The sequence below is a fragment of the Neoarius graeffei genome, chromosome 15 (assembly GCF_027579695.1).
Source record: "Neoarius graeffei isolate fNeoGra1 chromosome 15, fNeoGra1.pri, whole genome shotgun sequence".
Lineage (NCBI taxonomy): Eukaryota > Metazoa > Chordata > Actinopteri > Siluriformes > Ariidae > Neoarius > Neoarius graeffei.
Genome location: NC_083583.1, coordinates 2185396 through 2210544, shown reverse-complemented (window position 1 = coordinate 2210544; position 25149 = coordinate 2185396). Strand labels below are relative to the sequence as shown.

At 43.1% G+C, this 25149-nt stretch overlaps 1 protein-coding gene across 4 annotated transcripts in view; it reads left to right on the top strand.

The window, feature by feature from the left end:
* The first annotated feature begins 435 nt into the window (after positions 1-435).
* Positions 436-25149, top strand: part of scube2 (signal peptide, CUB domain, EGF-like 2) — an 80123-nt gene continuing 55409 nt past the window's right edge. The window contains exons 1-7 of one of the 4 annotated variants that reach the window (XM_060940729.1): positions 436-694; positions 1095-1217; positions 12380-12505; positions 12882-13016; positions 21308-21430; positions 21706-21822; positions 24832-24921. In XM_060940729.1, the coding sequence (XP_060796712.1) occupies positions 613-694; positions 1095-1217; positions 12380-12505; positions 12882-13016; positions 21308-21430; positions 21706-21822; positions 24832-24921 (796 nt within the window). In that variant the 5' untranslated portion in view covers positions 436-612. Of the gene's footprint in view, positions 695-1094; positions 1218-7820; positions 8114-8562; positions 8703-12379; positions 12506-12881; positions 13017-21304; positions 21431-21705; positions 21823-24831; positions 24922-25149 lie in introns of those variants that run through there. The other 3 variants (XM_060940727.1, XM_060940728.1, XM_060940730.1) reach the window with 3 other exon arrangements.

Below are 25149 nucleotides of genomic sequence, written 5' to 3'. Positions count from 1 at the left end.
GAGAGGGAGAGACAGAGAGAGGGAGAGAGACAGAGAGAGTGGGAGAGAGAGACAGAGAGGAGAGAGAGAGAGAGAGAGAGAGAGAGAGAGAGACAGAGAGAGAGACGGAGGGAGAGGCAGAAAGGGAGAGAGACAGAGAGAGGGAGAGACAGAGAGGGAGACACAGAAAGGGAGACAGACAAAGAGGGAGAGACAGACAGAGAGGGAGAGACAGAGAGAGGGAGAGAGACAGAGAGAGGGAGAGAGAGACAGAGAGGGAGAGACAGAAAGGGAGAGAGACAGAGAGAGAGAGACAGAGAGGGACAGAGAGAGACATAGAGAGGGAGAGAGAGACAGAGAGAGGGAGAGACAGAGGGAGAGAGAGAGACAGAGAGGGAGAGAGAGAGAGAGAGGGAGCGCAGCACTGCGGGGTTTTATTCATCCACATAATTTGGCAGAAGAAGTGGTGGAGCTCTGACTGCCCCTCCCACTGACACACCCCCTGCTGCCCGGTGTGAGCGCGAGCTGGGTCTCAGTGCGGTCGGTGCTGAGGATGATCAGCGCGCGCGTTCGGTGCTCTTTACCTTTCAGGTGTTTTCACTCCGTTCGGCTCTGAGACTCGAACTCAACACCATGGGCTGCGACCGGGCTCAGCTGCACTGGGGTTTACTGCTGCTGCTGCTGTTAAACAGTCAGGAGGTCCCCGGTGTCCCCGGTAAGAGTCTCTCTCTCTCTCTCTCTCTCTCTCTCTCTCTCTCTCTCTCTCTCTCTCTCTCTCCCTCTATTTCTCTCTCTGTCTCTCTCTCCCTCTGTCTCTCCCTCTCTCTCTGTCCCTGTCTCTCCGTCTCTCTGTCTGTCTGTCTGTCTGTCTCCCTCTCCGTCTCTCTCTCTCTCTCTCTCTCTCTCTCTCTCTCTCTCTCTCTCTCTCTCTCTCTCATACAGTATGTACAGCGGTTTGTTTTGTTCATGCACAGATCCATTACAGCACACGAGTTTGTTGTTGCTTATTTGTTAGTTAGTTTGTTTATTTGTGTTATTTTGCCTTTATTTCTTGTTGCATGTGGTTTTGCTGCACCTCCCTCTGCGCCTCCTGTCCTGGTGTTTTGCTGCTGCAGATGTGGATCAGTGCTCAGAGGGAAGTGATGCCTGTCACATTGACGCCATCTGTCAGAACACTCCGACTTCCTACAAGTGCACGTGTAAATCCGGCTTTAAAGGAGACGGGACGCACTGTGAAGGTATCTTCTGTTTATCTCCATCTCCTGCTTTCTCCTCTCCACTCCACGGCTCTCTGGGTTCCTGCTGGTGTGGAGAAGTTTCTCCTGAACTCACAGTTTAAACGCTCTCAGTGAGGACTGACTCCTGACTCCATACTGAAACATTCAGCAGGAAGTTCACAGTGTTTATTAGACTGAATGTACTTGTGTGATGTTCACATCTGTAGCAGTCTGATCTCACGTCTGCATCTGTCCAGGGTCCAAGATCAAAAAGTGAGAACTGGGTAGAAACTAGGACAAAGTGAGATGGGATGATGTTTCTCTCTAAAAGTTATGTTTACCTTTTGCTCTGATGAATCCTGTGTGACACTTCATCAGTTATTTTGCATTTCAGAAATAATTCACAGTTTAGTGCAGAATATATATCTGCTGTCCTGGGTGTGGTGATGGAGGATTACTGCTAAATCTGAAATAGAAAAGTAATTCATAAGCTTGATGGTTTATATTCTTTGTCCATGTGACCAGCACGGCCAGTCCAGATGGTTAATATTCCAAAGAAGATTCCAAACATGTTTATTCTTTATCACAGCCTTTCTCAGCCAGGGTGGTGCCGTCTGGCTTCGTTAGGGGTGCCGTCAAAAAATTATATATTCTCACATTGAAATAAATGAAATGAATTAAAATTCCAAAAACCGATAGTTACACTAATGCAGATCATCGCCACCTCATGCATCATCAAAATTTGTCTCACAGCCCCCTTTCCCATGTCACAACGTCACTGGCGGAGTCAGCGTATGGTCAGCGTGACTGCGTATATTTTATATGGGGGTGCCTTGAGAATTTGCATACTTCTGAAGGGTGCCGTGACTGAAAAAAGGTTGAGAAACGCTGCTTTATAAGACTTCACTTCCTGTAAAGATCATGAAGTCCCAGCTACAGTGATGGAATCACAGGTGACCAGGCTGACTGTGAATATCATTTAGATTTAGATAGAATTGAACCATAATAATTAGCAAGTGAAAAGATAAATAAAGGACAGTAAGTTGTGACTTTTTCTCTTCCCACTCTGATATCACACCGAAGTGACTTTTCCTTTGTACCTGCTGACAGCGAAGAATACAGATACATGTTTCACAAAACAATGAATAAATTCTGTCATTCACACTTTGGGCAGTGGCTAGACCTAGCTTGGAGCCGGTCTAGAATAGAGAGGTAAGGCACCTCCTTCCCTCCTCTAGCCTGGGTGGACACCCTGGGCAGGTGTTAGCACACCCATTGCCTCCGTCGGCCAGGGATACAGCCTCGCTATGCTATATGTAAATAGCCCCACTGCCTTGTGGGCAGCTAGGGATAGCCAAAGGCTAAGGGAATGAACCCTGACAGAAATTTCGGAGTGGAGCCCCATAGGCAGCCTGGCGGTAATCCAGTCGCTGGCAATTGCTGCAGTCAAACTGGTCCTGGACATACTGGCTACGCTTTTCCTTCAGACTTTACCAGCAAGCCTGAGAGAGGGATTCTGGGACATGGGCAAACCAGTGTCTCCATATATACTGCCCAGGCTAGTGCATTTTTGGAGAGGTAACTTCAGTATGTTGTATGGCTTTGCTTGGCATAGAAACAAATCGGGGAGTGGTAGTAACCGGTTCTAAGTCATGGCTTGATTGACATAGAGCCTGACACCAGGGGTCACTCCTGACAGTGGGAGGAGCTTTTTAGCCCCACTGGACATCTACCGCCTGCTTAAAGCTGGGCAGCCCCCAGTCAATAAGGTGTTGTCCCGCCACGGTTCACCTGTCCCGCTGAGGTGAGCGAGACTCAAGTTTGGAAACAGACTGTGGACTGCGACTCTTTCACCTAATAATCCTAGACTCACAAAAAGAAGGCCAGCTCTCACTCTTGGGAGCTGGAATGTCCGAACGATGCTTACTGGTCTGACCAAGGACATACAGGACACTGATGGACTTTGCAAGACAGCTGTCATCAGCAGAGAACTGGCTGGAAGCCTCAAGGAAAATGAGTTCATGCTTTTCTGGTAAGGCAAAGATGAAAATGAGCCCAGAGAGCATGGAGTTGGATTTGCTATTAGCAATAAGCTAATCCAGATGGTGAAGCCAGGTCCAACCAACTCAGAGCGACTCATGCACATGAGACTAAACACTCAAGCAGGCATAGCTAACTTGCTCTCTGTCTATGCTCCAACTCTGACCTCCAGCTCTGATGCTAAGGACGCCTTCTACAGCCAATTCAATGAAGCTATCAAGTGTATCCCAAAGCATGAAGCACTGATTCTTCTTGGTGACTTTAATGCAAGAGTGGGTGACAACCAAGGGTCTTGGCCCATCTGCCTTGGGCACTTTGGAGTTGGAAAATGCAACAAGAATGGCCAATGACTACTGGAGCTCTGCACTCACCATCATCTCCGCATTACAAACACTTTCTTTGCCATGAAGGTGCGTCACAGGTTCTCGTTGATGCACCCTAGATCCAAATGCTGGCATCAACTGGACCTTATCATCTCTCGCCGTGAGCACCTTAACAGCTTTCGCAGCATGAGAACATACCACAGTGCTGATTGTGACACTGTTCACTCCCTTGTCTGCACCAAGGTCCAGATTCACACAAAGAAATTGCACCATGCTAAGCATCCTGTCAAACCTTGCATCAATACTGCTGCCACCGCCACCCCCGAGAATGTCTCACACTTCAACAACATCCTAAGTGATAAACTCAAGGATTGTCAGGAACTTGATATCAACGTCATGGGTTGTATTCCATCAGGGATACAATCCATGCTGCAGCATTACAAGCTTTCGGCATGAAAAAACCTAAAAGTCATGAATGGTTTGATGCAAATATTGCGATTCTCTTAGCTTTGATTGAAGAAAAGAGAAATGCACTGCAGAACTACCAGAGAAACCCTTCACCAAGCACTCTGGAAGCACTTCACAGGGCCAGGAGCTGCACAAAGGAAGAATGCAAGACTTGTGCCAACAACTACTGGATGAGTCTCTGTGTTGAGATTCAGTCAGCTGCAGATACCAGGAACAAAAGGGTTATGTTCGAGGGCATCAGGAAGGCCATGGGGCCTACACAGACAAAGTGCACTTCATTGAAGTTATCCAATGGGGAGATCATCAGCGACAAATCCAAGCAGATGGAGAGTTGGGTGGAGTACTTCTCTGAGCTCTACGGCCGCGAAAACCTTATTTCAACTTCTGCTTTAGACCAGATTGAGAAGCTTCCAATGCTGTTTGAGTTGGACGATGTCCCCACCAAAGAAGAGCTCTCCAAGGCCTTTAATGATATATCATCTGGCAAGGCTCCGGGACTAGATGGCATTTTGGCTGAGGTATTTAAATGCAGCAGGAGCAGGCTGTTCAGTGCCCTTCATCAGTTGCTCTGCAGGTGCTGGAAGGCAGGAGCGATCCCCCAAGAGTTGAAAGATTCCATCATCACAACTCTGTACAAGAACAAGGGTGACCGCAGCAACCATGATAACTACCACAGCATTTCATTACTATACATTGCTGGAAAGCTGTTTACTCGAGTCACTTTTCATCGCCTCCAAAAGCTTGCAGAGAGGGTCTATCCAGAATGTCAATGCGGCTTCAGTTCCATGCGCTCTACAGTAGATATGATCTTCTCACTGAGACAACTCCAGGAGAAGTGCCGGGAACAACAACAGCCCCTCTTTATCGCATTCATTGATCTGACTAAGGCATTTGACTTAGTCAACAGAGATGGTCTCTTTAAGATCCTGCCCTTAATTGGCTGCCCTGTGAAACTCCTGAGATTTGTCAAGTCCTTTCATGATGGAATGCAGGGGACTGTACAGTTTAACAGGTGCAGGTCAGATGCATTTAACATCATAACTGGTGTGAAACAAGGCTGTGCGCTAGCACCAACACTCTTCGGCATTTTCTTCTCTGTCCTTCTTAAGTACTCTTTTGGGACAGTTGATGAAGGCGTTCTGCTGCGAACTAGATCGAACGGGAAGCTGTTCAACCCAGCATGTCTCCAGGCAAAAACCAAGGTTCGCTAAGTTCAAGCGCGTGACATGCTTTATGCAGACGATGCTGCCCTTGTTGCTCCCAGCAAGAAAGAACTCTGGAACTTTCTTGACCGCTTCTCCAAGGCCTGTGACGACTTCAGCCTTACCATCAGTCTGAAGAAGACGAAAATCATGTGCCAAGGAGTCGAAGCTTCTCCAGTTGTGACCATCAAAGATTACACACTGGAAGTTGTCTCACAGTTTACCTGCCTTGGCTCCACCATCTCAAACAACGTCTCTCTCCATGCTGAGCTCGGTAAAAGAATTGGAAAGGCTGCAACCAGCATGGCCAAGCTCTCCCCTCAGGTGTGGGAGAATAAGAAGCTTACCACTACCACCAAAGTCACTGCCTATCGTGCTTGCATCGTGAGTACCCTGCTATACGGCAGTGAGTGCTGGGCCACCTATGCTTGTCAGGAGAAATACTTGCACTCCTTCCATATGAGGTGTTTACACCACATTCTGTCCATCTCGTGGACAGACAAGGTCCCCAACAGTGCAGTAATTGATAGAGCAGACATCTCCTTAATGTATACTGTTCTTAGATAATGTAGGATGAGATGGCTGGACCATGTCCGGTGAATGGAGGATGGTCGCATCCCCAAGGATCTCCCGTATGGAGAGCTGGAACAAGGGTTGAGGGCTGTAGGAAGACCAAAGCTATGCTTTCGAGACGTCTGCAAAAGAAACATGCTTGTGATCGGTCTTCCAGGGGATGACTGGGAATGTCTTGCAGCAGAACATAGTATCTACAGTGCTGCTTGAAAGTTTGTGAACCCTTTAGAATTTTCTATATTTCTGCATAAATATGACCTAAAACAACATCAGATTTTCACACAAGTCCTAAAAGTAGATAAAGAGAACCCAGTTAAACAAATGAGACAAAAATATTATACTTGGTCATTTATTTATTGAGGAAAATGATCCAATATTACATATCTGGGAGTGGCAAAAGTATGTGAACCTTTGCTTTCAGTATCTGGTGTGACCCCCTTGTGCAGCAATAACTGCAACTAAACGTTTTCCGTAACTGTTGATCAGTCCTGCACACCGGCTTGGAGGAACTTTAGCCCATTCCTCCGTACAGAACAGCTTCAACTCTGGGATGCTGGTGGGTTTCCTCACATGAACTGCTCGCTTCAGTTCCTTCTACAACATTTCGATTGGATTAAGGTCAGGACTTTGACTTGGCCATTCCAAAACATTAACTTTATTCTTCTTTAACCATTCTTTGGTAGAACGACTTGTGTGCTTAGGGTCGTTGTCTTGCTGCATGACCCACCTTCTCTTGAGATTCAGTTCATGGACAGATGTCCTGACATTTTCCTTTAGAATTCGCTGATATAATTCAAAATTCATTGTTCCATCAATGATGGCAAGCTGTCCTAGCCCAGATGCAGCAAAACAGGCCCAAACCATGATACTGCCACCACCATGTTTCACAGATGGGATAAGGTTCTTATGCTGGAATGCAGGGTTTTACTTTCTCCAAACATAACGCTTCTCATTTAAACCAAAAAGTTCTATTTTGGTCTCATCCGTCCATAAAACATTTTTCCAATAGCCTTCTGGCTTGTCCACGTGATCTTTAGCAAACTGCAGACAAGTAGCAATATTCGTTTTGGAGAGCAGTGGCTTTCTCCTTGCAACCCTGCCATGCACACCATTGTTGTTCATTGTTCTCCTGATGATAGACTCATGAATATTAACATTAGCCAATGTGAGAGAGGCCTTCAGTTGCTTAGAAGTTACCCTGGGGTCCTTTGTGACCTCGCCGACTATTACACGCCTTGCTCTTAGAGTGTGCTTTGTTGGTCAACTACTCCTGGGGAGGGTAACACTGGTCTTGAATTTCCTCCATTTGTACACAATCTGTCTAACTGTGGATTGGTGGAGTCCAAACTCTTTAGAGATGGTTTTGTAACCTTTTCCAGCCTGATGAGCATCAACAACGCTTTTTCTGAGGTCCTCAAAAATCTCCTTTGTTCGTGCCATGATACACTTCCACAAACATGTGTTGTGAAGATGAGACTTTGATAGATCCCTGTTCTTTAAATAAAACAGGGTGCCCACTCACACCTGATTGTCATCCCATTGCTTGAAAACACCTGACTCTAATTTCACCTTCAAATTAACTGCTAATCCTAGAGGTTCACATACTTTTGCCACTCACAGATATGTAATATTGGATTATTTTCCTCAATAAATAAATGACCAAATATAATATTTTTGTCTCATTTGTTTAACTGGGTTCTCTTTATCTACTTTTAGGACTTGTGTGAAAATCTGATGATGTTTTAGGTCATATTTATGCAGAAATGTAGAAAATTCTACAGTAAAGGGTTCACAAACTTTCAAGCACTACTGTAGAAGGTCGCTTACAATGAAGCACTTTCACAAACTTTCAAGCACTACTGTAGAAGGTCGCTTACAATGAAGCACTTGAGGTAGGAGAGAAAAGGCTCAACGATGAAGCAGATGCAAAAAGAGCCAGGAGAAAGGTCATTGCAGGAGCTCCATCGGCATCAGCCCATGTCTGTCCAACTTGCCATCGTGTCTGCTGCTCTAGGATCAGGCTAGTAAGCCATCGCAGGAAGTGCGTGAATCGGACCTGAATGTTGCGACCCATGCGCTCATCATGGACTTCGTCCGATGGCTGCCGATGATCATTCACACTCCTTTGGCAAGTGCAATTACCAGCCCATGAATAAATTACCATTTTTAATCAGCATTTATTTCAAATAATATGTACACTCACTGGCCACTTTATTAGGAACACCCACCTCCCTGCTGTTTTCTGCAGTTCTGTAATCAGCCGATCCCTCCACAGCAACACGATGCATCAAATCCCACAGATACAAATCAAGTAAGTAAGTAAGTAAGTAAGTAATGCTTTATTTGTCCCACAAAGGGCAATTTGTTTTGCAGAAGTAGCATACATAATAAACACAAACAGACACACACATTTCCACACAAAGTTTAAAATAATAATAAATAAAGAAATAAAAAATGAGAAAAAGGGAGAGGGAGCGGTAGAGGTTATCTCTGTTTGGTAGAATTCATTAACTGGACAGCAGAAGGTATAAAAGAATGTTTATATCTGTTGGTTCGGGCTAGTGGGTATTTGAAACGGGAGCCGGAGGGCAAGACCTGAAATTCGCTGTGCAGAGGGTGGGTATAATTTGACAGGATTGATTTGTCCTTCTTAATTACCTGTTCCTCATACAGTGCAGACATCCTTTTCTGTTGTACACCAGTGACATTACTACACACCTTGATAACCGTAGAGATGTCATTTTTCTGTTTCACATTTAGCAATGCATACCAACAGATGGCTGAGAAAGTAAGAACTGACTCAATAAAGGATCTGTAGAAAAGAGTCATTAGTGATTTGTCTACATTCAACCTTGCCAGCTTCCTGAGGCAGTATAAACGTTGCTGTCCTTTTTTACACAGTAAGTCCGTGTTACCATTAAAACTTAATTTATAATTGATAATAGAGCCCAAGTACTTGTATTGTTGGACTATTTCAACGTCCTGTCCATTGATGTTTGTTTTAGTATGGTTGCAATCTTTGTGCCTAAAATCAATCAGTCCTTTGTCTTAGACACATTTCAAGATACAAATCAAGAGCTTCAGTTAATCTTCACAATGTTCAAATATCAGAATGGGAAAAATTGGTTTGAGTATTTCAGAAGCTGCTGATCTCCTGGGGTTTTCACACACAACAGTCTCTAGAGTTTACACAGAATGGTGCAGAAAACAAACAACACTGAGTGAGTGAGCGACAGTTCTGTGGGTGGAAACAAACACCTTGTTGATAAGAGAGGGTCAGAGGGAAATGGACAGATTGGGTCGAGATGTCTTTTTTTGTCAAGAAGGATATAGTAACTCATATAATCACTCTTTACAACCGTGGTGAGCAGAAAAGCATCTCAGCATGCAACAGCAGAAGAACACATTGGGTTCCACTCGTGCAGCCAAGAACAGGGATCTTAGAACCAACAGCGAGTTCCTATTAAAGTGGCCGGGGAGTGTGTAATGCAGATTATCTTGCTGTGGGATTTGAGTGTAACCAGTTTGTTGTGGGTGGTAAAAGAGAGCAACTGGACTTGCTTGAAGATTCTTGAAGACGTTGCACCTCTCATCCGAAAGGCTTCTTCAGTTCTGTCTGACTGGTAGGGAGTATCAGGTATTTATCCTCTCATGGATGAAAAGCTCATCTAAGGTGTCGTTAAGTCATCCTGTTGGTGTGGGTCACTGGTGGCTAGGTGTGAACGGCCTCGAGAGTCGTTAGGGTGATCAGTGGATTGCCCGTTAAGGTGATCAATGGAATGCTGATTCTCTCTGTCCTCCTGTGAGTCACTGAAAACAGCTGGGTTTTGGTGTGCCAAGTTGTATTGTAGGTGGCTGATAAATGATGTCTTAGGCTACATCCACACGACAACGGCAACGAGATGTTATTTTAAAAAATATCGCGTCCACATGGGCAACGATCAGTAAAATATCAGGTCCATATGGCAACGCAACGCTTGCTGAAAACGATGCAATACACATGCCACACCTCTAGGGGCGCTGTAAGACGGTCCCTTCGGAGACACCAGAACAATAGAAGAAGTAAGGACACATGCACATAAACTATTATGCGCGAGACTTCATATTAGCCACAAAGTCAGAAAAATCTGTTCGTAAAATTACGTTATAATGACCGAATACAATGAAAAGTATTTTTCCAGTCTCACCTGTGAAAGGTAATCCCATGTGATCTCGTTTGGACGGTAAACCTGTTGGTACAGTTAAACGCAGCACATGAATGAGGCATCTTTATTCTCTGCTTTGCCCTATCCAATATGGCGGCGAGGATGACGTATGATTCTATGCAGAAGGCGGCGTCTTTAATGGTCCGGAATAAATTGAATGCTACACGTTGATGGATTAATTTGTTCTTCTATGCCCTTTTTGAGGAATGTATTGTAGGACTTAAACCAACATCTGAAGAGGTGAGATTGCTCCTTTTTTTCCCTATTTTTGCTGGCGGGATTGACTCTGCCCTAAGGGCTACTCTCTCTCTCTCTCTCTCTCTCTCTCTCTCTCTCTCTCTCTTTGCACCATTACACAATAAATATTCACAGTGAAAATATTTTGTAAGCGCGTTTCATGAACCAAGTTATAGGATTTGTTGACAACTCGCATCGAGTTCGTTACACTTCTACCCGGCGTGAAGCACTCTCAGTCATGTGGTTGTGGCGTCATCGTAAACAAATCCGTTCTACTCATCCAGATGACTTCGCAACGGCAACGTTGCCAGATCTTTCCACTCTGGAACCCGTTCTCAAAAGATTGCGTTTTGGGGCACCCAAAACGCCAGTGCCGTGTGGACGCCAGGACTAAATGATAAACAATTGTATCGGATTCACCTGAATCCGTTGCCGTGTGGACAGGGCCTTAGACCCCCACCTCTGTTCAGTGATGGCCATTCCAGGTTGACAAAAATGGCTTCTTTAACTCCTCGCTCATACCAACGATCCTCTCTGGCTAAAATGCGTACGTTACAATCCTGAAATGAGTGTCCTTTGTTGTTAAGATGAAGATAGACAGCAGAGTCCTGGCCTGAGGAACTGGCTCTCCTGTGTTGAGCCATGCGCCTGTGGAGCAGTTGTTTAGTTTCTTCAATATATGAGTCCGTGCATTCCTCACTGCACTGAATTGCGTACACTACGCTGTCCTGTTTGTGTCTGGGTATTCTGTCCTTAGGGTGGACCAGTTTCTGCTTCAGGGTGTTACTGGGTCTGAAATGTACTGGAATGTTGTGTTTGTAGAAGATCCTCCTGAGTTTCTCAGATAGACCAGAAATGTAGGGAATGACAATGTTCTTGCATTTGTTCCTGTTATCCTCCTTGTCCGTTATGTTCCTTTTTCTGCTCTTGAAGAAAGACCAGTTGGGATACCCACAGTTCTGAAGTGCTTTCTTGATGTGATTCTGCTCCTTCTCTTTTCCCTCTAATGTTGTAGGGATGTTCTGAGCCCTGTGTTGCAAGGTCCTAATGACCCCCAATTTGTGTTCCAGTGGGTGGTGAGAGTCAAAGAGTAGGTACTGGTCTGTGTGTGTGGGTTTCCGGTAGACCTCGATGCTAAGGCTTCTGTCTTGTCTAATGTGTACATCACAATCCAAGAAGGCTAGATTATTCCCACTGACGTCCTCCCGAGTGAAATTGATGTTGATATCCACTGCATTGATGTGCTTAGAGAAGGCTTCTACTTCATGGGTTTTGATTTTAACCCAGGTGTCATCCACATATCTGAACCAGTGGCTGGGAGCAACTTCTGAAAAAGTGGTCAAAGCTTTATGTTCCACTTCCTCCATGTAAAGATTGGCCACAATAGGGGACACCGGTGAGCCCATGGCGCATCCATGCTTCTGTCTGTAGAAACTTTCATTAAACTGGAAATAAGTGGTAGTCAGGCAGAGGTCAAGCAGGGTGCAAATCTGGTCCGTGGTGAGGTTCGTTCTATCCAGTAAGGTGTTGTCTAACAGATTCAACTGCTTCTGTGGTGGGAATGCAGGTGAAAAGAGAAGTGACATCGTAAGAAACCATGGTTTCATCTAAGTCTAGTTTGAGGTCTGCAACTTTAGTAGCAAAATCTTGGGAGTTTTTGACGTGATGTAGCGTATTCCCAACAAGAGGAGCCAGGATAGTGGCTAGGTGTTTGGCAATGTTATAGGTGACCGAGTTTATACTGCTGATGATAGGTCTGAGTGGAGCTCCTTCCTTGTGAATCTTGGGGAGTCCGTATATGAGAGGAACGGCTTCCCCAGGGTACAATCTGTAGTACAGAGATCGGTTGATGGCTTGGTCCTTTTCTAGTTGTTGCAGGCAGCTAACAACTTTCTTTTTGTAACAACTGGTGGGGTCCCACCTTAAGGTTTGTTGTTACATTGTTACATTGTTGTTACATTGTTACATTGTTACAACCAGTTTGTTGTGAGTTACCTTTTGAGGAAAAGAGGCGGAGCTGTGTAGCTCTGGAAGCAGAGCCAATTTCAGGACCAGAAAAGATGTTTTGGATGCTGCTGTTATTGCTGTATACAGACGGCACCTTTAGTCACCCGTAATTTGTCCTGTTTTTGCAGATGTCGATGAATGTGATTTGGAATTCAACGGTGGCTGCGTGCACGAGTGTAACAACATCCCGGGAAATTACCGCTGCACCTGTTATGATGGATTTAATCTAGCCCATGATGGACACAACTGCCTCGGTAAGAGGTTTATTAAAGGAAACCTTTAGATGAGTGATGAGTGATTGTTCCTTTGCGTAGAGCTGTAAATTAGAACACTGTAACATCGGCTTTATACAGGATTTAGTTTTTAGCTGTTTTTGGAGTGCATTGTTTTCTGTAGTAATGTGTGTGTGTGTGTACTGAATATAAATACTCCTTATGGTCTATGTAGCACATATACGCTGAATTTCTTGCCCTGATTTTTGATCTCAGACAATGCATGATAATGTTTCAGATGTTTCATGATTAGAAATGTAACTTTCTAAAACATCTTGTTTTTTTGGGGGGCATCAGGTAAACATAGTACGTAAAGTTTGGAGTTTGATGTGCTGAATGTGTCCTGCTTTACCTTTAGACGTGGATGAGTGTCTTTTCAACAATGGCGGCTGTCAACATGTGTGTGTCAACACCATGGGGAGTTACGAGTGCCGCTGCAAGCACGGATTCTTCCTCAGTGACAATCAGCACACGTGCATCCATCGCTCAGTGGGTGAGTCGCTTCACACCGTCTCCACACGCCGCTGTTTCAGTTGAGCAGTGATGGAGTCCCGGGTGATGTTTCAGTGGCTGTGACTCACAGGATCGAGTGATGAAGCTGAGTTACTGTTACCTCCCTGGAGCTGATGATGTTCCTATAAGAGCACATTTTGTTCTTCTTATATTACAGACAGTTATTATTTACCAACAATTACAATCTTGTATTTATGAAGGAATAACGTTATACTTTTTTATTTATTTATAGTTACAGTTCATGTTGTGGAACATCAGTGAAGCGATTTCTCACTTACTTATGTTATAGCAGCTATAAACATTCTCGCTCTTCAAATTAATAAGAGAAAAAATTACATGCAGCTTTTTACACAAGTTCTAGCTTCACCTCTGACTGTTACAAAGTGCTGACACTGGAGACTCCTTCCATAAACATTAAACAAACATCTCGTCATATCATTTCCTCAATACAGGTGACACGCTCCTCTGAACGAGCTGTTACTATAGAAACGATAACGTATCAGAACAAAAGCATTAATTATAAATAAACCTGTAGAGAATTAATCACCTTCCCTTCTGATCAGTCAGAGTCCAGAACTCATCAGCTCTGTCGTGTAAAGACTTTATTCTTCTTGTTTGTTTTTTTTTTAACATGTTGTGTTTGCTAACACTAATAAGATACTGAGAGAGAGAAACCTCTGAGATGTGTTTCTGCGTTTTGGACATGTCCGGTCTGTGTCAGGTCGAAGGTCGAAGGAGAACCCAGGCTAATTCATAAATGTCGGCACATATATGAGCAGTTGATTGACAGCAGAATAGAGAGTGACAGCTTTAAACTTTGTGCTCCCTTTTCCCTTCTGGTTCATTATCCACGCTGTGGGAAAGAAAAGATCTGAATGTTATGTGAAACAGAATGAGTCAGTAACTGCGACACTCGGCTCGTAGATCAGAATAAAGCACCTTTTTATGGAGCTTCTCAGCCTCAAGCATTGTCACTTTCTCAGTTTTGGCCAAACAAAAGCCCCAGCACACCCCCTCAGCCCTCTGTAAAACGAACTGCGAGGCTTTCCACACCATTGGGTTTCTCCGGGCAAACTCGCGAAATCCTATTAACACGTCCAGCGTGGGGTTCGGTGTGAAAGAGGGAAGCCGACCTGCTGCACTCACTCACGGCGGGTCAGAGTGCAGCACACTGACGAGCACTGGGTTAGAAAAGAATCTCTCTCTCTCTCACACACACACACACACACACACACACACACACACACACACACACACACACACACACACACACACACACACACACACACACGTAAAAAGACAGCTGGATCAGGATAAAAGTGTACGTGTGTGTGTGTGTGTGTGTTGCTAATTACTCCCTGATTGCTGTTAATCTGCCAGAGTGTACTTGAACAAACTGCAGATGTTTGCTGAGGAAACAAAACAAAACAAAACGTTCTTTAAAATTCAGTTTAATGGAGGAAAAGAAAATTTATGGACCAACAGCAAACAGTTTTCTCTGGAGCTTTTACTTTAATTAGGGTTTTTGTGCCTGAGTTTGTAACTTCAGAATTTCAGCACATTTATTTTATATTTGTTATACAGTGGTGCTTGAAAGTTTGTGAACCCTTTAGAATTTTCTATATTTCTGCATAAATATGACCTAAAACATCATCAGATTTTCACACAAGTCCTAAAAGTAGATAAAGAGAACCCAGTTAAACAAATGAGACAAAAATATTATGCTTGCTCATTTATTTATTGAGGAAAATGATCCAATATTACATATCTGTGAGGGGCAAAAGTATGTGCACCTTTGCTTTCAGTATCTGGTGTGACCCCCTTGTGCAGCAATAACTGCAACTAAACGTTTGCGGTAACTGTTGATCAGTCCTGCACACCGGCTTGGAGGAATTTTAGCCCGTTCCTCCGTACAGAACAGCTTCAACTCTGGGATGTTGGTGGGTTTCCTCACATGAACTGCTCGCTTCAGGTCCTTCCACAACATTTCCATTGGATTAAGGTCAGGACTTTGACTTGGCCATTCCAAAACATTCACTTTATTCTTCTTTAACCATTCTTTGGTAGAACGACTTGTGTGCTTAGGGTCGTTGTCTTGCTGCATGACCCACCTTGAGATTCAGAGGCTGTTCACACGGCAACGGATTCAGGTGAATCTGATAAAATTGTTTATCGTTTCGGCCTGGCGTCCACATGGCACCGGCGTTTTGGGTGCCCCAAAACGATATTTTTTGAGAACGGGTTCCAGAGTGGAAAAATCTGGCAACGGCGCCGTTGCGAAGTCGTCTGGATGAGTAGAACGGATTTGTTTACGATGCCGTCACAACCACATGACTAGAACAAGCAGCACTCTCGCTGTTTTGTATGAACCACTGCATTGCATTCACTTTTGTATACAGCTTTTCTTTTAAATAAACAAGTAACTGAACCATTTCTTGAATTTCTTTTTTTTTATTGGATAAGACTGCTTTTCAAAATGTTCACACACAATATAAAAAGTTATATAAATTATATAAAAATGCTTTTCAAAATGTTCACACACAATAAGAAAATTAAGTTATATAAAACTATAGTCTGGCTAACGCAACTGCAAAGCTCTAAGAGCTATTGGTCTGGCCAAGATATTAAGCCCAACCGTTTCCCAGAGCCCATGGTTGACCCGCCTCCTTGAAATGCCTCAGTTTGCTACTGGTCGAAGCCAGAAAAGGCTGTGACGAAGCTTAAACCAATCACATCACTCTTTCCTCTGACATATGTGGCGCGACGGGGCTAACTGGTAGATTAAACTCTTACCGAAGCCGGTCGGGAGCAAGGCGAAAACGTCCTTCCTTTCAATAAATACCTCCAGGGCTGCTCTTTGCTCCGTTTTCAATGAGAACTTCCCGTTGAATGCTTTCAATACAGCATCTACCGCTGTGTCAAAGGCTTGCTGCTGCTCCATGTTCGTGATGTGAATGAAGCGCTTCCGGCATAGATTCTGTAAACAATCTATGGCTTCCGGTCACAGTTCTACTACATCAGTGCCTTGAACACGCCTCTACCCAGGGCCGTTGGAGATGCTCAAAGTTGATTGGTTCCCGATTTTTCGGGAGCTTGGAAGAGCTGTAGATAGCTTGCCTGGCCAGACTAAGCTCGCAACAGGCCCTCGTGTTGCGTCACGCTTAGGATGGGCGGGCCCAGGCTAATAAAACTATGCACACTAATAAAACTAATTTGTACACACAGAAGGCACGATTTCCTCGCGTAGTCGCAGCCATCTTCATCTTGTTGTTGTGTGCACCGGCGCTTTAAGGGGGGGGCTTCGGGGGGCTCAAGCCCCTGGGCCACAGCCAATCAGGGACCTCGTAAAGGGGCCTTGTAATATTAATAAAATAATAAACTGTCGGAATCGTGGGCCTACATTAATGTATGGATAGAAATAAGGTTAGAAATAAATGAGCGCACAGTAGCCTGCTGTAAGAGACATGGTGGATGTGGTTCACGAAACGAACACCCACAACTGGACCAGAATAAAATGTAACAAAATGTAACGTCACGCACGAAAGCGCGCCAAAGACTGCAGACTACTGACTACTGAGACACAAATTTAGAGGCTTTGATAGACAGAGTAAGCATACTGAGGGGAATAGCAATACAAAGCTAGCGCATATCCACATTTCTCGCTAGCTGTGTTGGGTGTGTTGTTAACCCGTGTGGATTTAAGTGAAATACTTGAGAAGTTCTGTGGTCAAGACAATGTTTTAAGGTAAGGACGCTTGATTATTAATGTTTGCCCGCCGTGGCTTGTTGTTGACGAAAGGCCCACATGATTTTGCCTTCTGCAGCTACTGCTAGCGTCATGCTTTGAACTAGGTTAAGCTCATTTGCGCTAAAGGATGGGTTTATTGAAGGACTTTGATGTAGCTAGTTTCTTTTTAAAAAATCGTATGCTCAAAACAGTATGCCCGTGTTCATCATGTTTAACTTTTTTCTTGATGGAGTGCGTGAAATATTGTTGCAAGTGGTATTTTGATGCAGTCATGTCAAAAAGGCAGTTGAATGCACGGTCTTATTCAAGGAGAAGGAAGACTTGCATGATGCTTGAACATAGATCGGTAAAATAGACCCTAGTAGGACTCGGTTTCGTGTATTTCGGTCTGTAGAGTTATGAGTTTGGCCGCTGTCCATGGTGTTTACGTTTCATGTGGCCGCCGAGCCAAGTACCTTGACTTGCAGTGAATGTTTGTTTTCATGCCACCGAGCAATTTTTATGTATTTTATTTTTTTAAAAGGACTTGTCTGTAGGTGTGTGTGTTTTATGTTTACAACACATAGGTCTACATTATAGCACACGCGCGCTTGTGTGGTTATCTCTGGCCATGCCCCTGCGTGAAAGTTACGCAGTATCACTGTCCTGTCCGTGGTAATAATCAGAACCGGCTCTGTAATGATAATGCGCGCGTTCTTCTCTCCCTCTGTGGTCGGATGTGTTGAGCGATGTGAGCGTGGGCCTTGCGCAGCTACGCTGAGCCAAACGTAACCTATCGTAGGCTTCTAGGCTAATTATGCGCTTACACTGTAAATGCTTGACACGTATTGCAAATAAAATAAGAGTGTTTTCCTGGCCAACGGTAAGGGTAGGGTTGACAGGTAGCCTATGAGGGGCCTCAAAAAACCCAGTAGCCCCTGGGCCACGGGTGTTGATAAAGTGCCCCTGGTTGTGTGTTTGTTCCTGTGAGTGCTTCACGCCGGGTAGAAGATGGAGTTTATGCGCATGCGTCCTACTTCTTCTATTGTTCTGGTGTCTCCGATGGGACCGTCTTACAGCGCACGTAGATGTGTGGCATGTGTATTGCATCGTTTTCAGCAAGCATTGCATTGCCATATGTACCTGATATTTTACTGATCCGTTGCCCATGTGGACACGATATTTTTTTTAATAAAATCTCGTTGCCGTCGTGTGGATGTAGCCTCAGTTCATGGACAGATGTCATTTTCCTTTAGAATTCGCTGGTATAATTCAGAATTCATTGTTCCATCAATGATGGCAAGCCGTCCTGGCCCAGATGTAGCAAAACAGGCCCAAACCATGATACTACCACCACCATGTTTCACAGATGGGATAAAGTTCTTATACTGGAATGCAGTGTTTTCCTTTCTCCAAACATAACGCTTCTCATTTAAACCAAAAAGTTCTATTTTGGTCTCATCCAGCCACAAAACATTTTTCCAATAGCCTTCTGGCTTGTCCACGTGATATTTAGCAAACTGCAGATGAGCAGCAATGTTCTTTTTGGAGAGCAGTGGCTTTCTCCTTGCAACCCTGCCATGCACACCATTGTTGTTCAGTGTTCTCCTGATGGTGGACTCATGAACATTAACATTAGCCAATGTGAGAGAGGCCTTCAGTTGCTTAGAAGTTACCCTGGGGTCCTTTGTGACCTCACCGACTATTACATGCCTTGCTCTTGGAGTTATCTTTGTTGGTCGACCACTCCTGGGGAGGGTAACAATGGTCTTGAATTTCCTCCATTTGTACACAATCTGTGTGACTGTGGATTGGTGGAGTCCAAACTCTTTAGAGATGGTTTTGTAACCTTTTCCAGCCTGATGAGCATCAACAACGCTTTTTCTGAGGTCCTCAGAAATCTCCTTTGTTCGTGCCATGATACACTTCCACAAACATGTGTTGTGAAGATCAGACTTTGATAGATCCCTGTTCTTTAAATAAAACAGGGTGCCCACTCACACCTGATTGTCGTCCCATTGATTGAAAACACCTGACTCTAATTTCACCTTCAAATTAACTGTTAATCCTAGAGGTCCACATACTTTTGCCACTCACAGATATGTAATATTGGATCATTTTCCTCAATAAATAAATGACCAAGTATAATATTTTTGTCTCATTTGATTAACTGGGTTCTCTTTATCTACTTTTAGGACTTGTGTGAAAATCTGATGATGTTTTAGGTCATATTTATGCAGAAATATAGAAAATTCTAAAGGGTTCACAAACTTTCAAGCACCACTGTATGTATGCATTATTCTGAATTTAAAATGACAAATAATCTGTTAAAATTAAAAGCTTTTATATTTTAGTTTTCACATTTTCTGAGGTGTTTTAATCAGAATTTAAATGCAATTAAAATGACTGACTCATCATCAGTAACGTTTCACAATTTTTTCTCATGCATCTGGCTGTCTGCCTGTTTGTCTGTCTTCCTGTCTGCCTGTCTCCATGAGAAAAAATTCACTTTTAAACTATTACCTACAACATTTCTGTGCTTTTTAACTTTAATTATTAACTCTGTTCAAATATTTGATTCACATCCACGCCAGGTTGTGTTTATGAGTTTAAAATCCTGTCCCTCAGATTGATTGTCTCGTCACAGTTTACACAGTTACTAAGTAAACTATAAAGGAGACTCTTTATGCTTTAAAGCAGATTTAAGTGAAGATGACATTTTAACTTTTATTCAGGCATAATTTAGAGTAAAAACATTAACATAAAGCTGGATAGCAAGCACAATATCTGGATTATTGGGAAACGGAGCTAATCTTTAATTATAAACTGTATTTAATGCTTCCACACTGTAAAAAAAAATCCGTTGTTTTTACGGAAAAACACTGGCAGCTGTGGTTGCCAGAATAATCCTGTTAAAAATACAGTGCAATGTAAACAACATTACAGAATAACTTGTACATTTCACTGGGATTCCATGTACAATTAATGATAACGAAATGTAAATTTTACAGGTATTCAATGTACAATAATCAATACATAACTCTTAGTTTTACGGATCTTCATTGTACAATAAACAATGATTCAAAATGGTTACAAGCAATGATCTACTAGACAGATATTTTCTTGGGGCTTTTTTCACCTTTATTGGATAGGACAGTGTAGAGACAGGAAATGAGCTGGAGAGAGAGACAGGGAGGGATCGGGAAATGACCTTGGGTCGGAATCGAACCCGGGTCCCCGGATTCATGGTATGGCGCCTTAGTCGACTGAGCCATGACGGTGGCCGTTTTTTTTTTTAACAGGGTAATGATGTAATTTTAACTATCACATTCTGTTTTAGTATTACAGTTTGTCTGTGTTTAAACTACAACAATTTGTAAATTCTACAAAAAAAATATGATCAATTCAACATATTCTTACTGTTAAATTAACAGTGGTATTTGGTTAGGAGTTTTACAGTATATTGATGTAAATTACACACTGCTTCATTGTTTTTGTATTTACAGTTTTTTTATGTTATGATTTTACATAAATTCACTGTTAATTCTACGGACATTTTTTACAGTGTGAGTCAAATGCACATGTTTACTATATTGTCTTTTTTATTTGTCGTACTTCTTATTTCAGATAAAATCATTGTCCTTTTCTTCTTCTTTATAGAATGTGAAATGTGGATTTTCAGATATTCAGGTCTCACTTTTATACCTCGGTCTCACATCGTTGGGATTACTTCACGGTAGATGATTTTGGCCTTCTGGGGGTCAATCGGCACGCGTTCTGGGCACTTCCGTTGGAATACATGAGAGCCAGGGAGCTACCTTGACAACCGGGAGGGCGGGGCTTCCACCCCGGGAAAGTTTGGTTGTGTAGAAAATTGCTGTGGGTCAAGTGCTGGATTAATTCATACGTCGCAACTGTGAAGGCATACGTAAGGCTAACGTGGGCTACCGGGGGTTACCGTAGCATTCCGTCACAGCCATTGCGCTCAAAAGGTTCACAGAACAGCATTCTTCAGAAAGTGACAAATTTGCCAAGGGGGCATGATTTATTGCATCTTACTGTGGCGATGCCATACTGCAGTCAAGAAACCCGTACACACTGCTGTCATTGCCGTGAGGCCAAACCTCACTATACGTCACTGCCACCATTGGTTTACCGGCATCTTCCATCGCTACTGTCACGGCTACCATGGCTTCATTTGCATATTTACCCCATCCAAATTTATGTGACGGATCACCTCCAAAACCTGCCGGAATGGCCACAGTAGCTCCAGCCACGGTCTCATGGATCAGCCGGCTCTGTGTGACCTCAGCTTTAGAGAGAAGAAGCCTTTTGGAAATGAGTCAGGGCTCCTTGGACAGTTCATCACTTTTACCTTCTGGGAAAGTTTTCTTCCTGCAGCTCTGTCTCAGTCATAGCAATTTAAACAGAACTGTTAAAGGTTACATTAAACAGATGCACATCCAACAAAGCCTTAATGGTTCTAGATTTAACCCTTTCTTTCATGCTTCATTCCTTCTAACTGCTCCTCTTCCTCACAGAAGGCCTGAGCTGTATGAACAAAGAGCATGGCTGCGCCCACATCTGCAGAGAGACGCCCAAAGGCGGAGTTTCCTGTGAGTGCCGCCCAGGGTTTGAGCTCGCCAAGAACCAGCGTGGCTGCATTCGTACGTGTCAGGAGTACAATTTTCTGTGAAATGTCATGTTTTTGCACATAAACTAAAAGTCAAAGTGAAAAATGTGCCGTGTTTGGTGATGAGGTGAAGCGTTTTGAGTGTAACGATGATGTGATGTGTGAAGAATTGTACAAATTTACGGTGGAACAATTTTTTTCTGCTCATCCTCCAAATGTTCACCTAAAACTCAGAATGAGTGAAATATTGCAGAATATTTGAACAGAAATTCACAGAATCAACATCTGACTCTCCTTCATGTTTCCTAGTGACCTGTAACCATGGCAACGGGGGGTGTCAACACATCTGTGAGGACACGGAGCATGGGCCAGTGTGCAGGTGTCACGCCCGATACATGCTTCAGACCAACGGTCGCTTGTGTGTAGGTCTGTAGCCAAGAACTTGTGCCTCATACTGTGGCTGCAGGATGATGATCTTTATTTCTGCCAAACTCCAAACAAAGCAAGTGATAGAGATCATGAACACACACACACACACACACACATCAGATAGTGAGGAGCAACAGCTGGAGCCTACAGACCGTCTGCTCATTACAAGTGTGTGTGTGTGTGTGTGAGGTCCATGTTTATCATCACTTCATCTCCATCTCTTCCTTTCACTCCACCAGCATCGCCTGCATTCTTTAGCTTTCTCCTCGTTATCTTCCTCGCACATAGAGGAGATCAGAATAAGTTTATGCTGTCAGGGAGGTCTGACATTCACTGCGCTCAACACTGGAGGTGAATTTATCTGTGTGCGTGTGTGTGTGTGTGTGTGTGTGTGTGTGTGTGTGTGTGTAGTAAAAACACACTATGTGCTTCATGAACAGTTCATAAGCTACAAGCTGCAGTTTTGCATCATGTTTTTTTCCACCAGATTGAGCTGAAATCCCTCATCACACAGTTTTATCGTTATTTTCATCCCTGAGTCGAACTGTAACTACGAACCTGTGCTGAATTTTTGGTTCTGTTTCCTGTGGGATAATAAGAGAACCAAACTGAGCAAGTGGGCGGAGCTAGAAATAGTGATTTTCATTAAAACAAACAACGACAGTAAAGTTCTGTCTCAAACGCTCTCTTACTCCCGATACAGAGCCGTGTGGAGTGGAGCTCGTGGTGTTCATTCTGGTGGCAGAAAACCCGTGGAGGGAAACGAACGAGATCCTGGAATAAGGGAGAAAAAAGTCTTCTGTTTTTGGATGTCAGAATAGGAATGCAAAAGACAGCATGAATCTGATGGAAACAATAGATTTTAATAATATTCACATCTACAGTCCACAGAGAGGACAGCATCACATAATAGGTCCATAACTAGAAACAATATTTTTACACACACTTAGATACAGAATCAGCAGTAGCTGTAGTGATATACACTCACTGGCTGGTCACTTTATTAGGAACACCCCTACATTTACCCCCGCTGTTTTCTGCAGTTCTGTAATCAGCCGATCCCTCGACAGCAGCACGACGCATCAAATCCCACAGATACAAATCAAGAGCTTCAGTTAATCTTCACAATGTTCAAACATCAGAACGGGAAACACTGTGATCTCACAGTGTGACTTTCTTTCTCTCACTGTGGTATGGGTGTTGGTTTGATCCAGATGGACTGGTTTGAGTATTTCAGAAGCTGCTGATCTCCTGGGGTTTTCACACACAACAGTCTCTAGAGTTTACACAGAATGGTGCAGAAAACAAAAAACACTGAGTGAGCGAGCGACAGTTCTGTGGGTGGAAATAAACGCCTTGTTGATAAGAGAGGGTCAGAGGGAAATGGACAGAATGGTTTGAGCTTTTCTTCCAGGAAGGATATAGTAACTCATATAATCACTCTTTACAACCGTGGTGAGCAGAAAAGCATCTCAGCATGAAGCAGCAGAAGAACACATTGGGTTCCACTCCTGCAGCCAAGAACAGGGATCTTAGAACCAACAACATGTTCCTATTAAAGTGGCCGGGGAGTGCAGTTATATAGAGGATGTTACACAGTTGAGTGAAGATCTGAAGTTTATCTCTGAGTGATGAATGCATATATAATGAAAATATTTTCAACATGAGAAGATAAAATTCATATCTTCACTCCACTGTGGAATATTTTTTATATTACATGGACACATCCACAAAAAAATACACAAGTTAATAAAAAGAATTTTAATTTTGAACCGGTTCACCATTTTGATAACGCACGTCGAGTCAATGGGAAAACACTGGGAGTGACGTCATCAGCGGGAAATATCGGGGAATATATCCCTCAAATCTGTGATGTATTTCATATGAAAAATGTGAGTTTTTCAACATGAGAAGATAAACTTCATATCTTCAAGCCAACGTGTGATTTTCTTTTTATTATATCGACACATTCACAAACAAAAAGTCCCCAAATTTATCAAAACAATTCACTGATTTCCTCTCGAGTGACAGACAGAGATTTATGTCCCGGGTTTGGTTCTCCATGTCCCGGATGGAGCTCGGATGAAAAACACGCATCTGCATCCCTGGTTCGCTTGAACGTGCACATGCTCCATAAAACAGCACAAAAAACATTTTTCTTCAAAGACAATTTTATTCATCGTGGAAATCACACTTACAGCTCGCTTCCATTTAATTCATAAACGTCTCTCATTAAGATGCATTTCCACCCACAGAACTGTCCCTCCCTCACCCACTCAGTGTTTTTTGTTTTCCACACCATTCTGTGTAAACTCTACAGACTGTTGTGTGTGAAAACCCCAGGAGGAGATCAGCAGCTTCTGAAATACTCAAACCAATGTTTCCCGTTCTGATGTTTGAACATTGTGAAGATTAACTGAAGCTCTTGATTTGTAGCTGCGGGATTTGACGCGTCGTGCTGCTGTGGAGGGATCGGCTGATTACAGAACTGCAGAAAACAGCAGGGGGGAATGTAGGGGTGTTCCTAATAAAGTGGCCAGGGAGTGTAAACAAAAAATTATTATTATTAATTTAAAATACATTAGACTTTCATTGAACTCCATCATTTTATTGAATATTCTTGAAGATTTTAATGGCTTAAAACATTTCTTTTTTTTTTTTACTTTTAATTCACATTTATTTTTCCCTCACTTTTAAAGGAATGATATTTTTATGCTGTTTTACTTGTTGTATTTGAACATGTTCTAAATGTTATGAATTTTTGTCATGTGTTTTTGTCTCTCACTGCTTTTTTGTGTATTTTTATTGTTTGCCTATTTTACTATTTAAATTTTTTATGTTTGTTTTTTTAATTTCCTTCACACTGTAAAGTACTTAAAGATTATTATTATTATTATTATTATTATTATTATTATTATTATTTCAGTTGCATGGAGTTATTACTGTTCATTAAGAATATCCATCAGCTCTTTATCTTTCTCTTGACGTTTTCTTTCATCCTTCCAGAAAGAGATGACATGACCACCACCGGCTCGGACCACAACGCCACGTCTCTCACTGAGGTGGACAAACGCGTCAAGCGGCGACTCCTGATGGGTAAAAAATCCATAACATTTGAGTCTGAACCCTGTGCTTTTCTCACAATCACGTTAAAAACAGTGTAAAAACTTTGCATTTAATTGAAGCATAAAGTTTTTGTGACCGTAAATTGAGAGAAGCGTTTTTTCCAGCCACGCTGCTGCATTTCTCAGGCCTGGAAACAAACTGTGAAATGGCTGAGAATCCACGCTTTCTCACCTCAGATCTCGATGTGTAAAATCCATT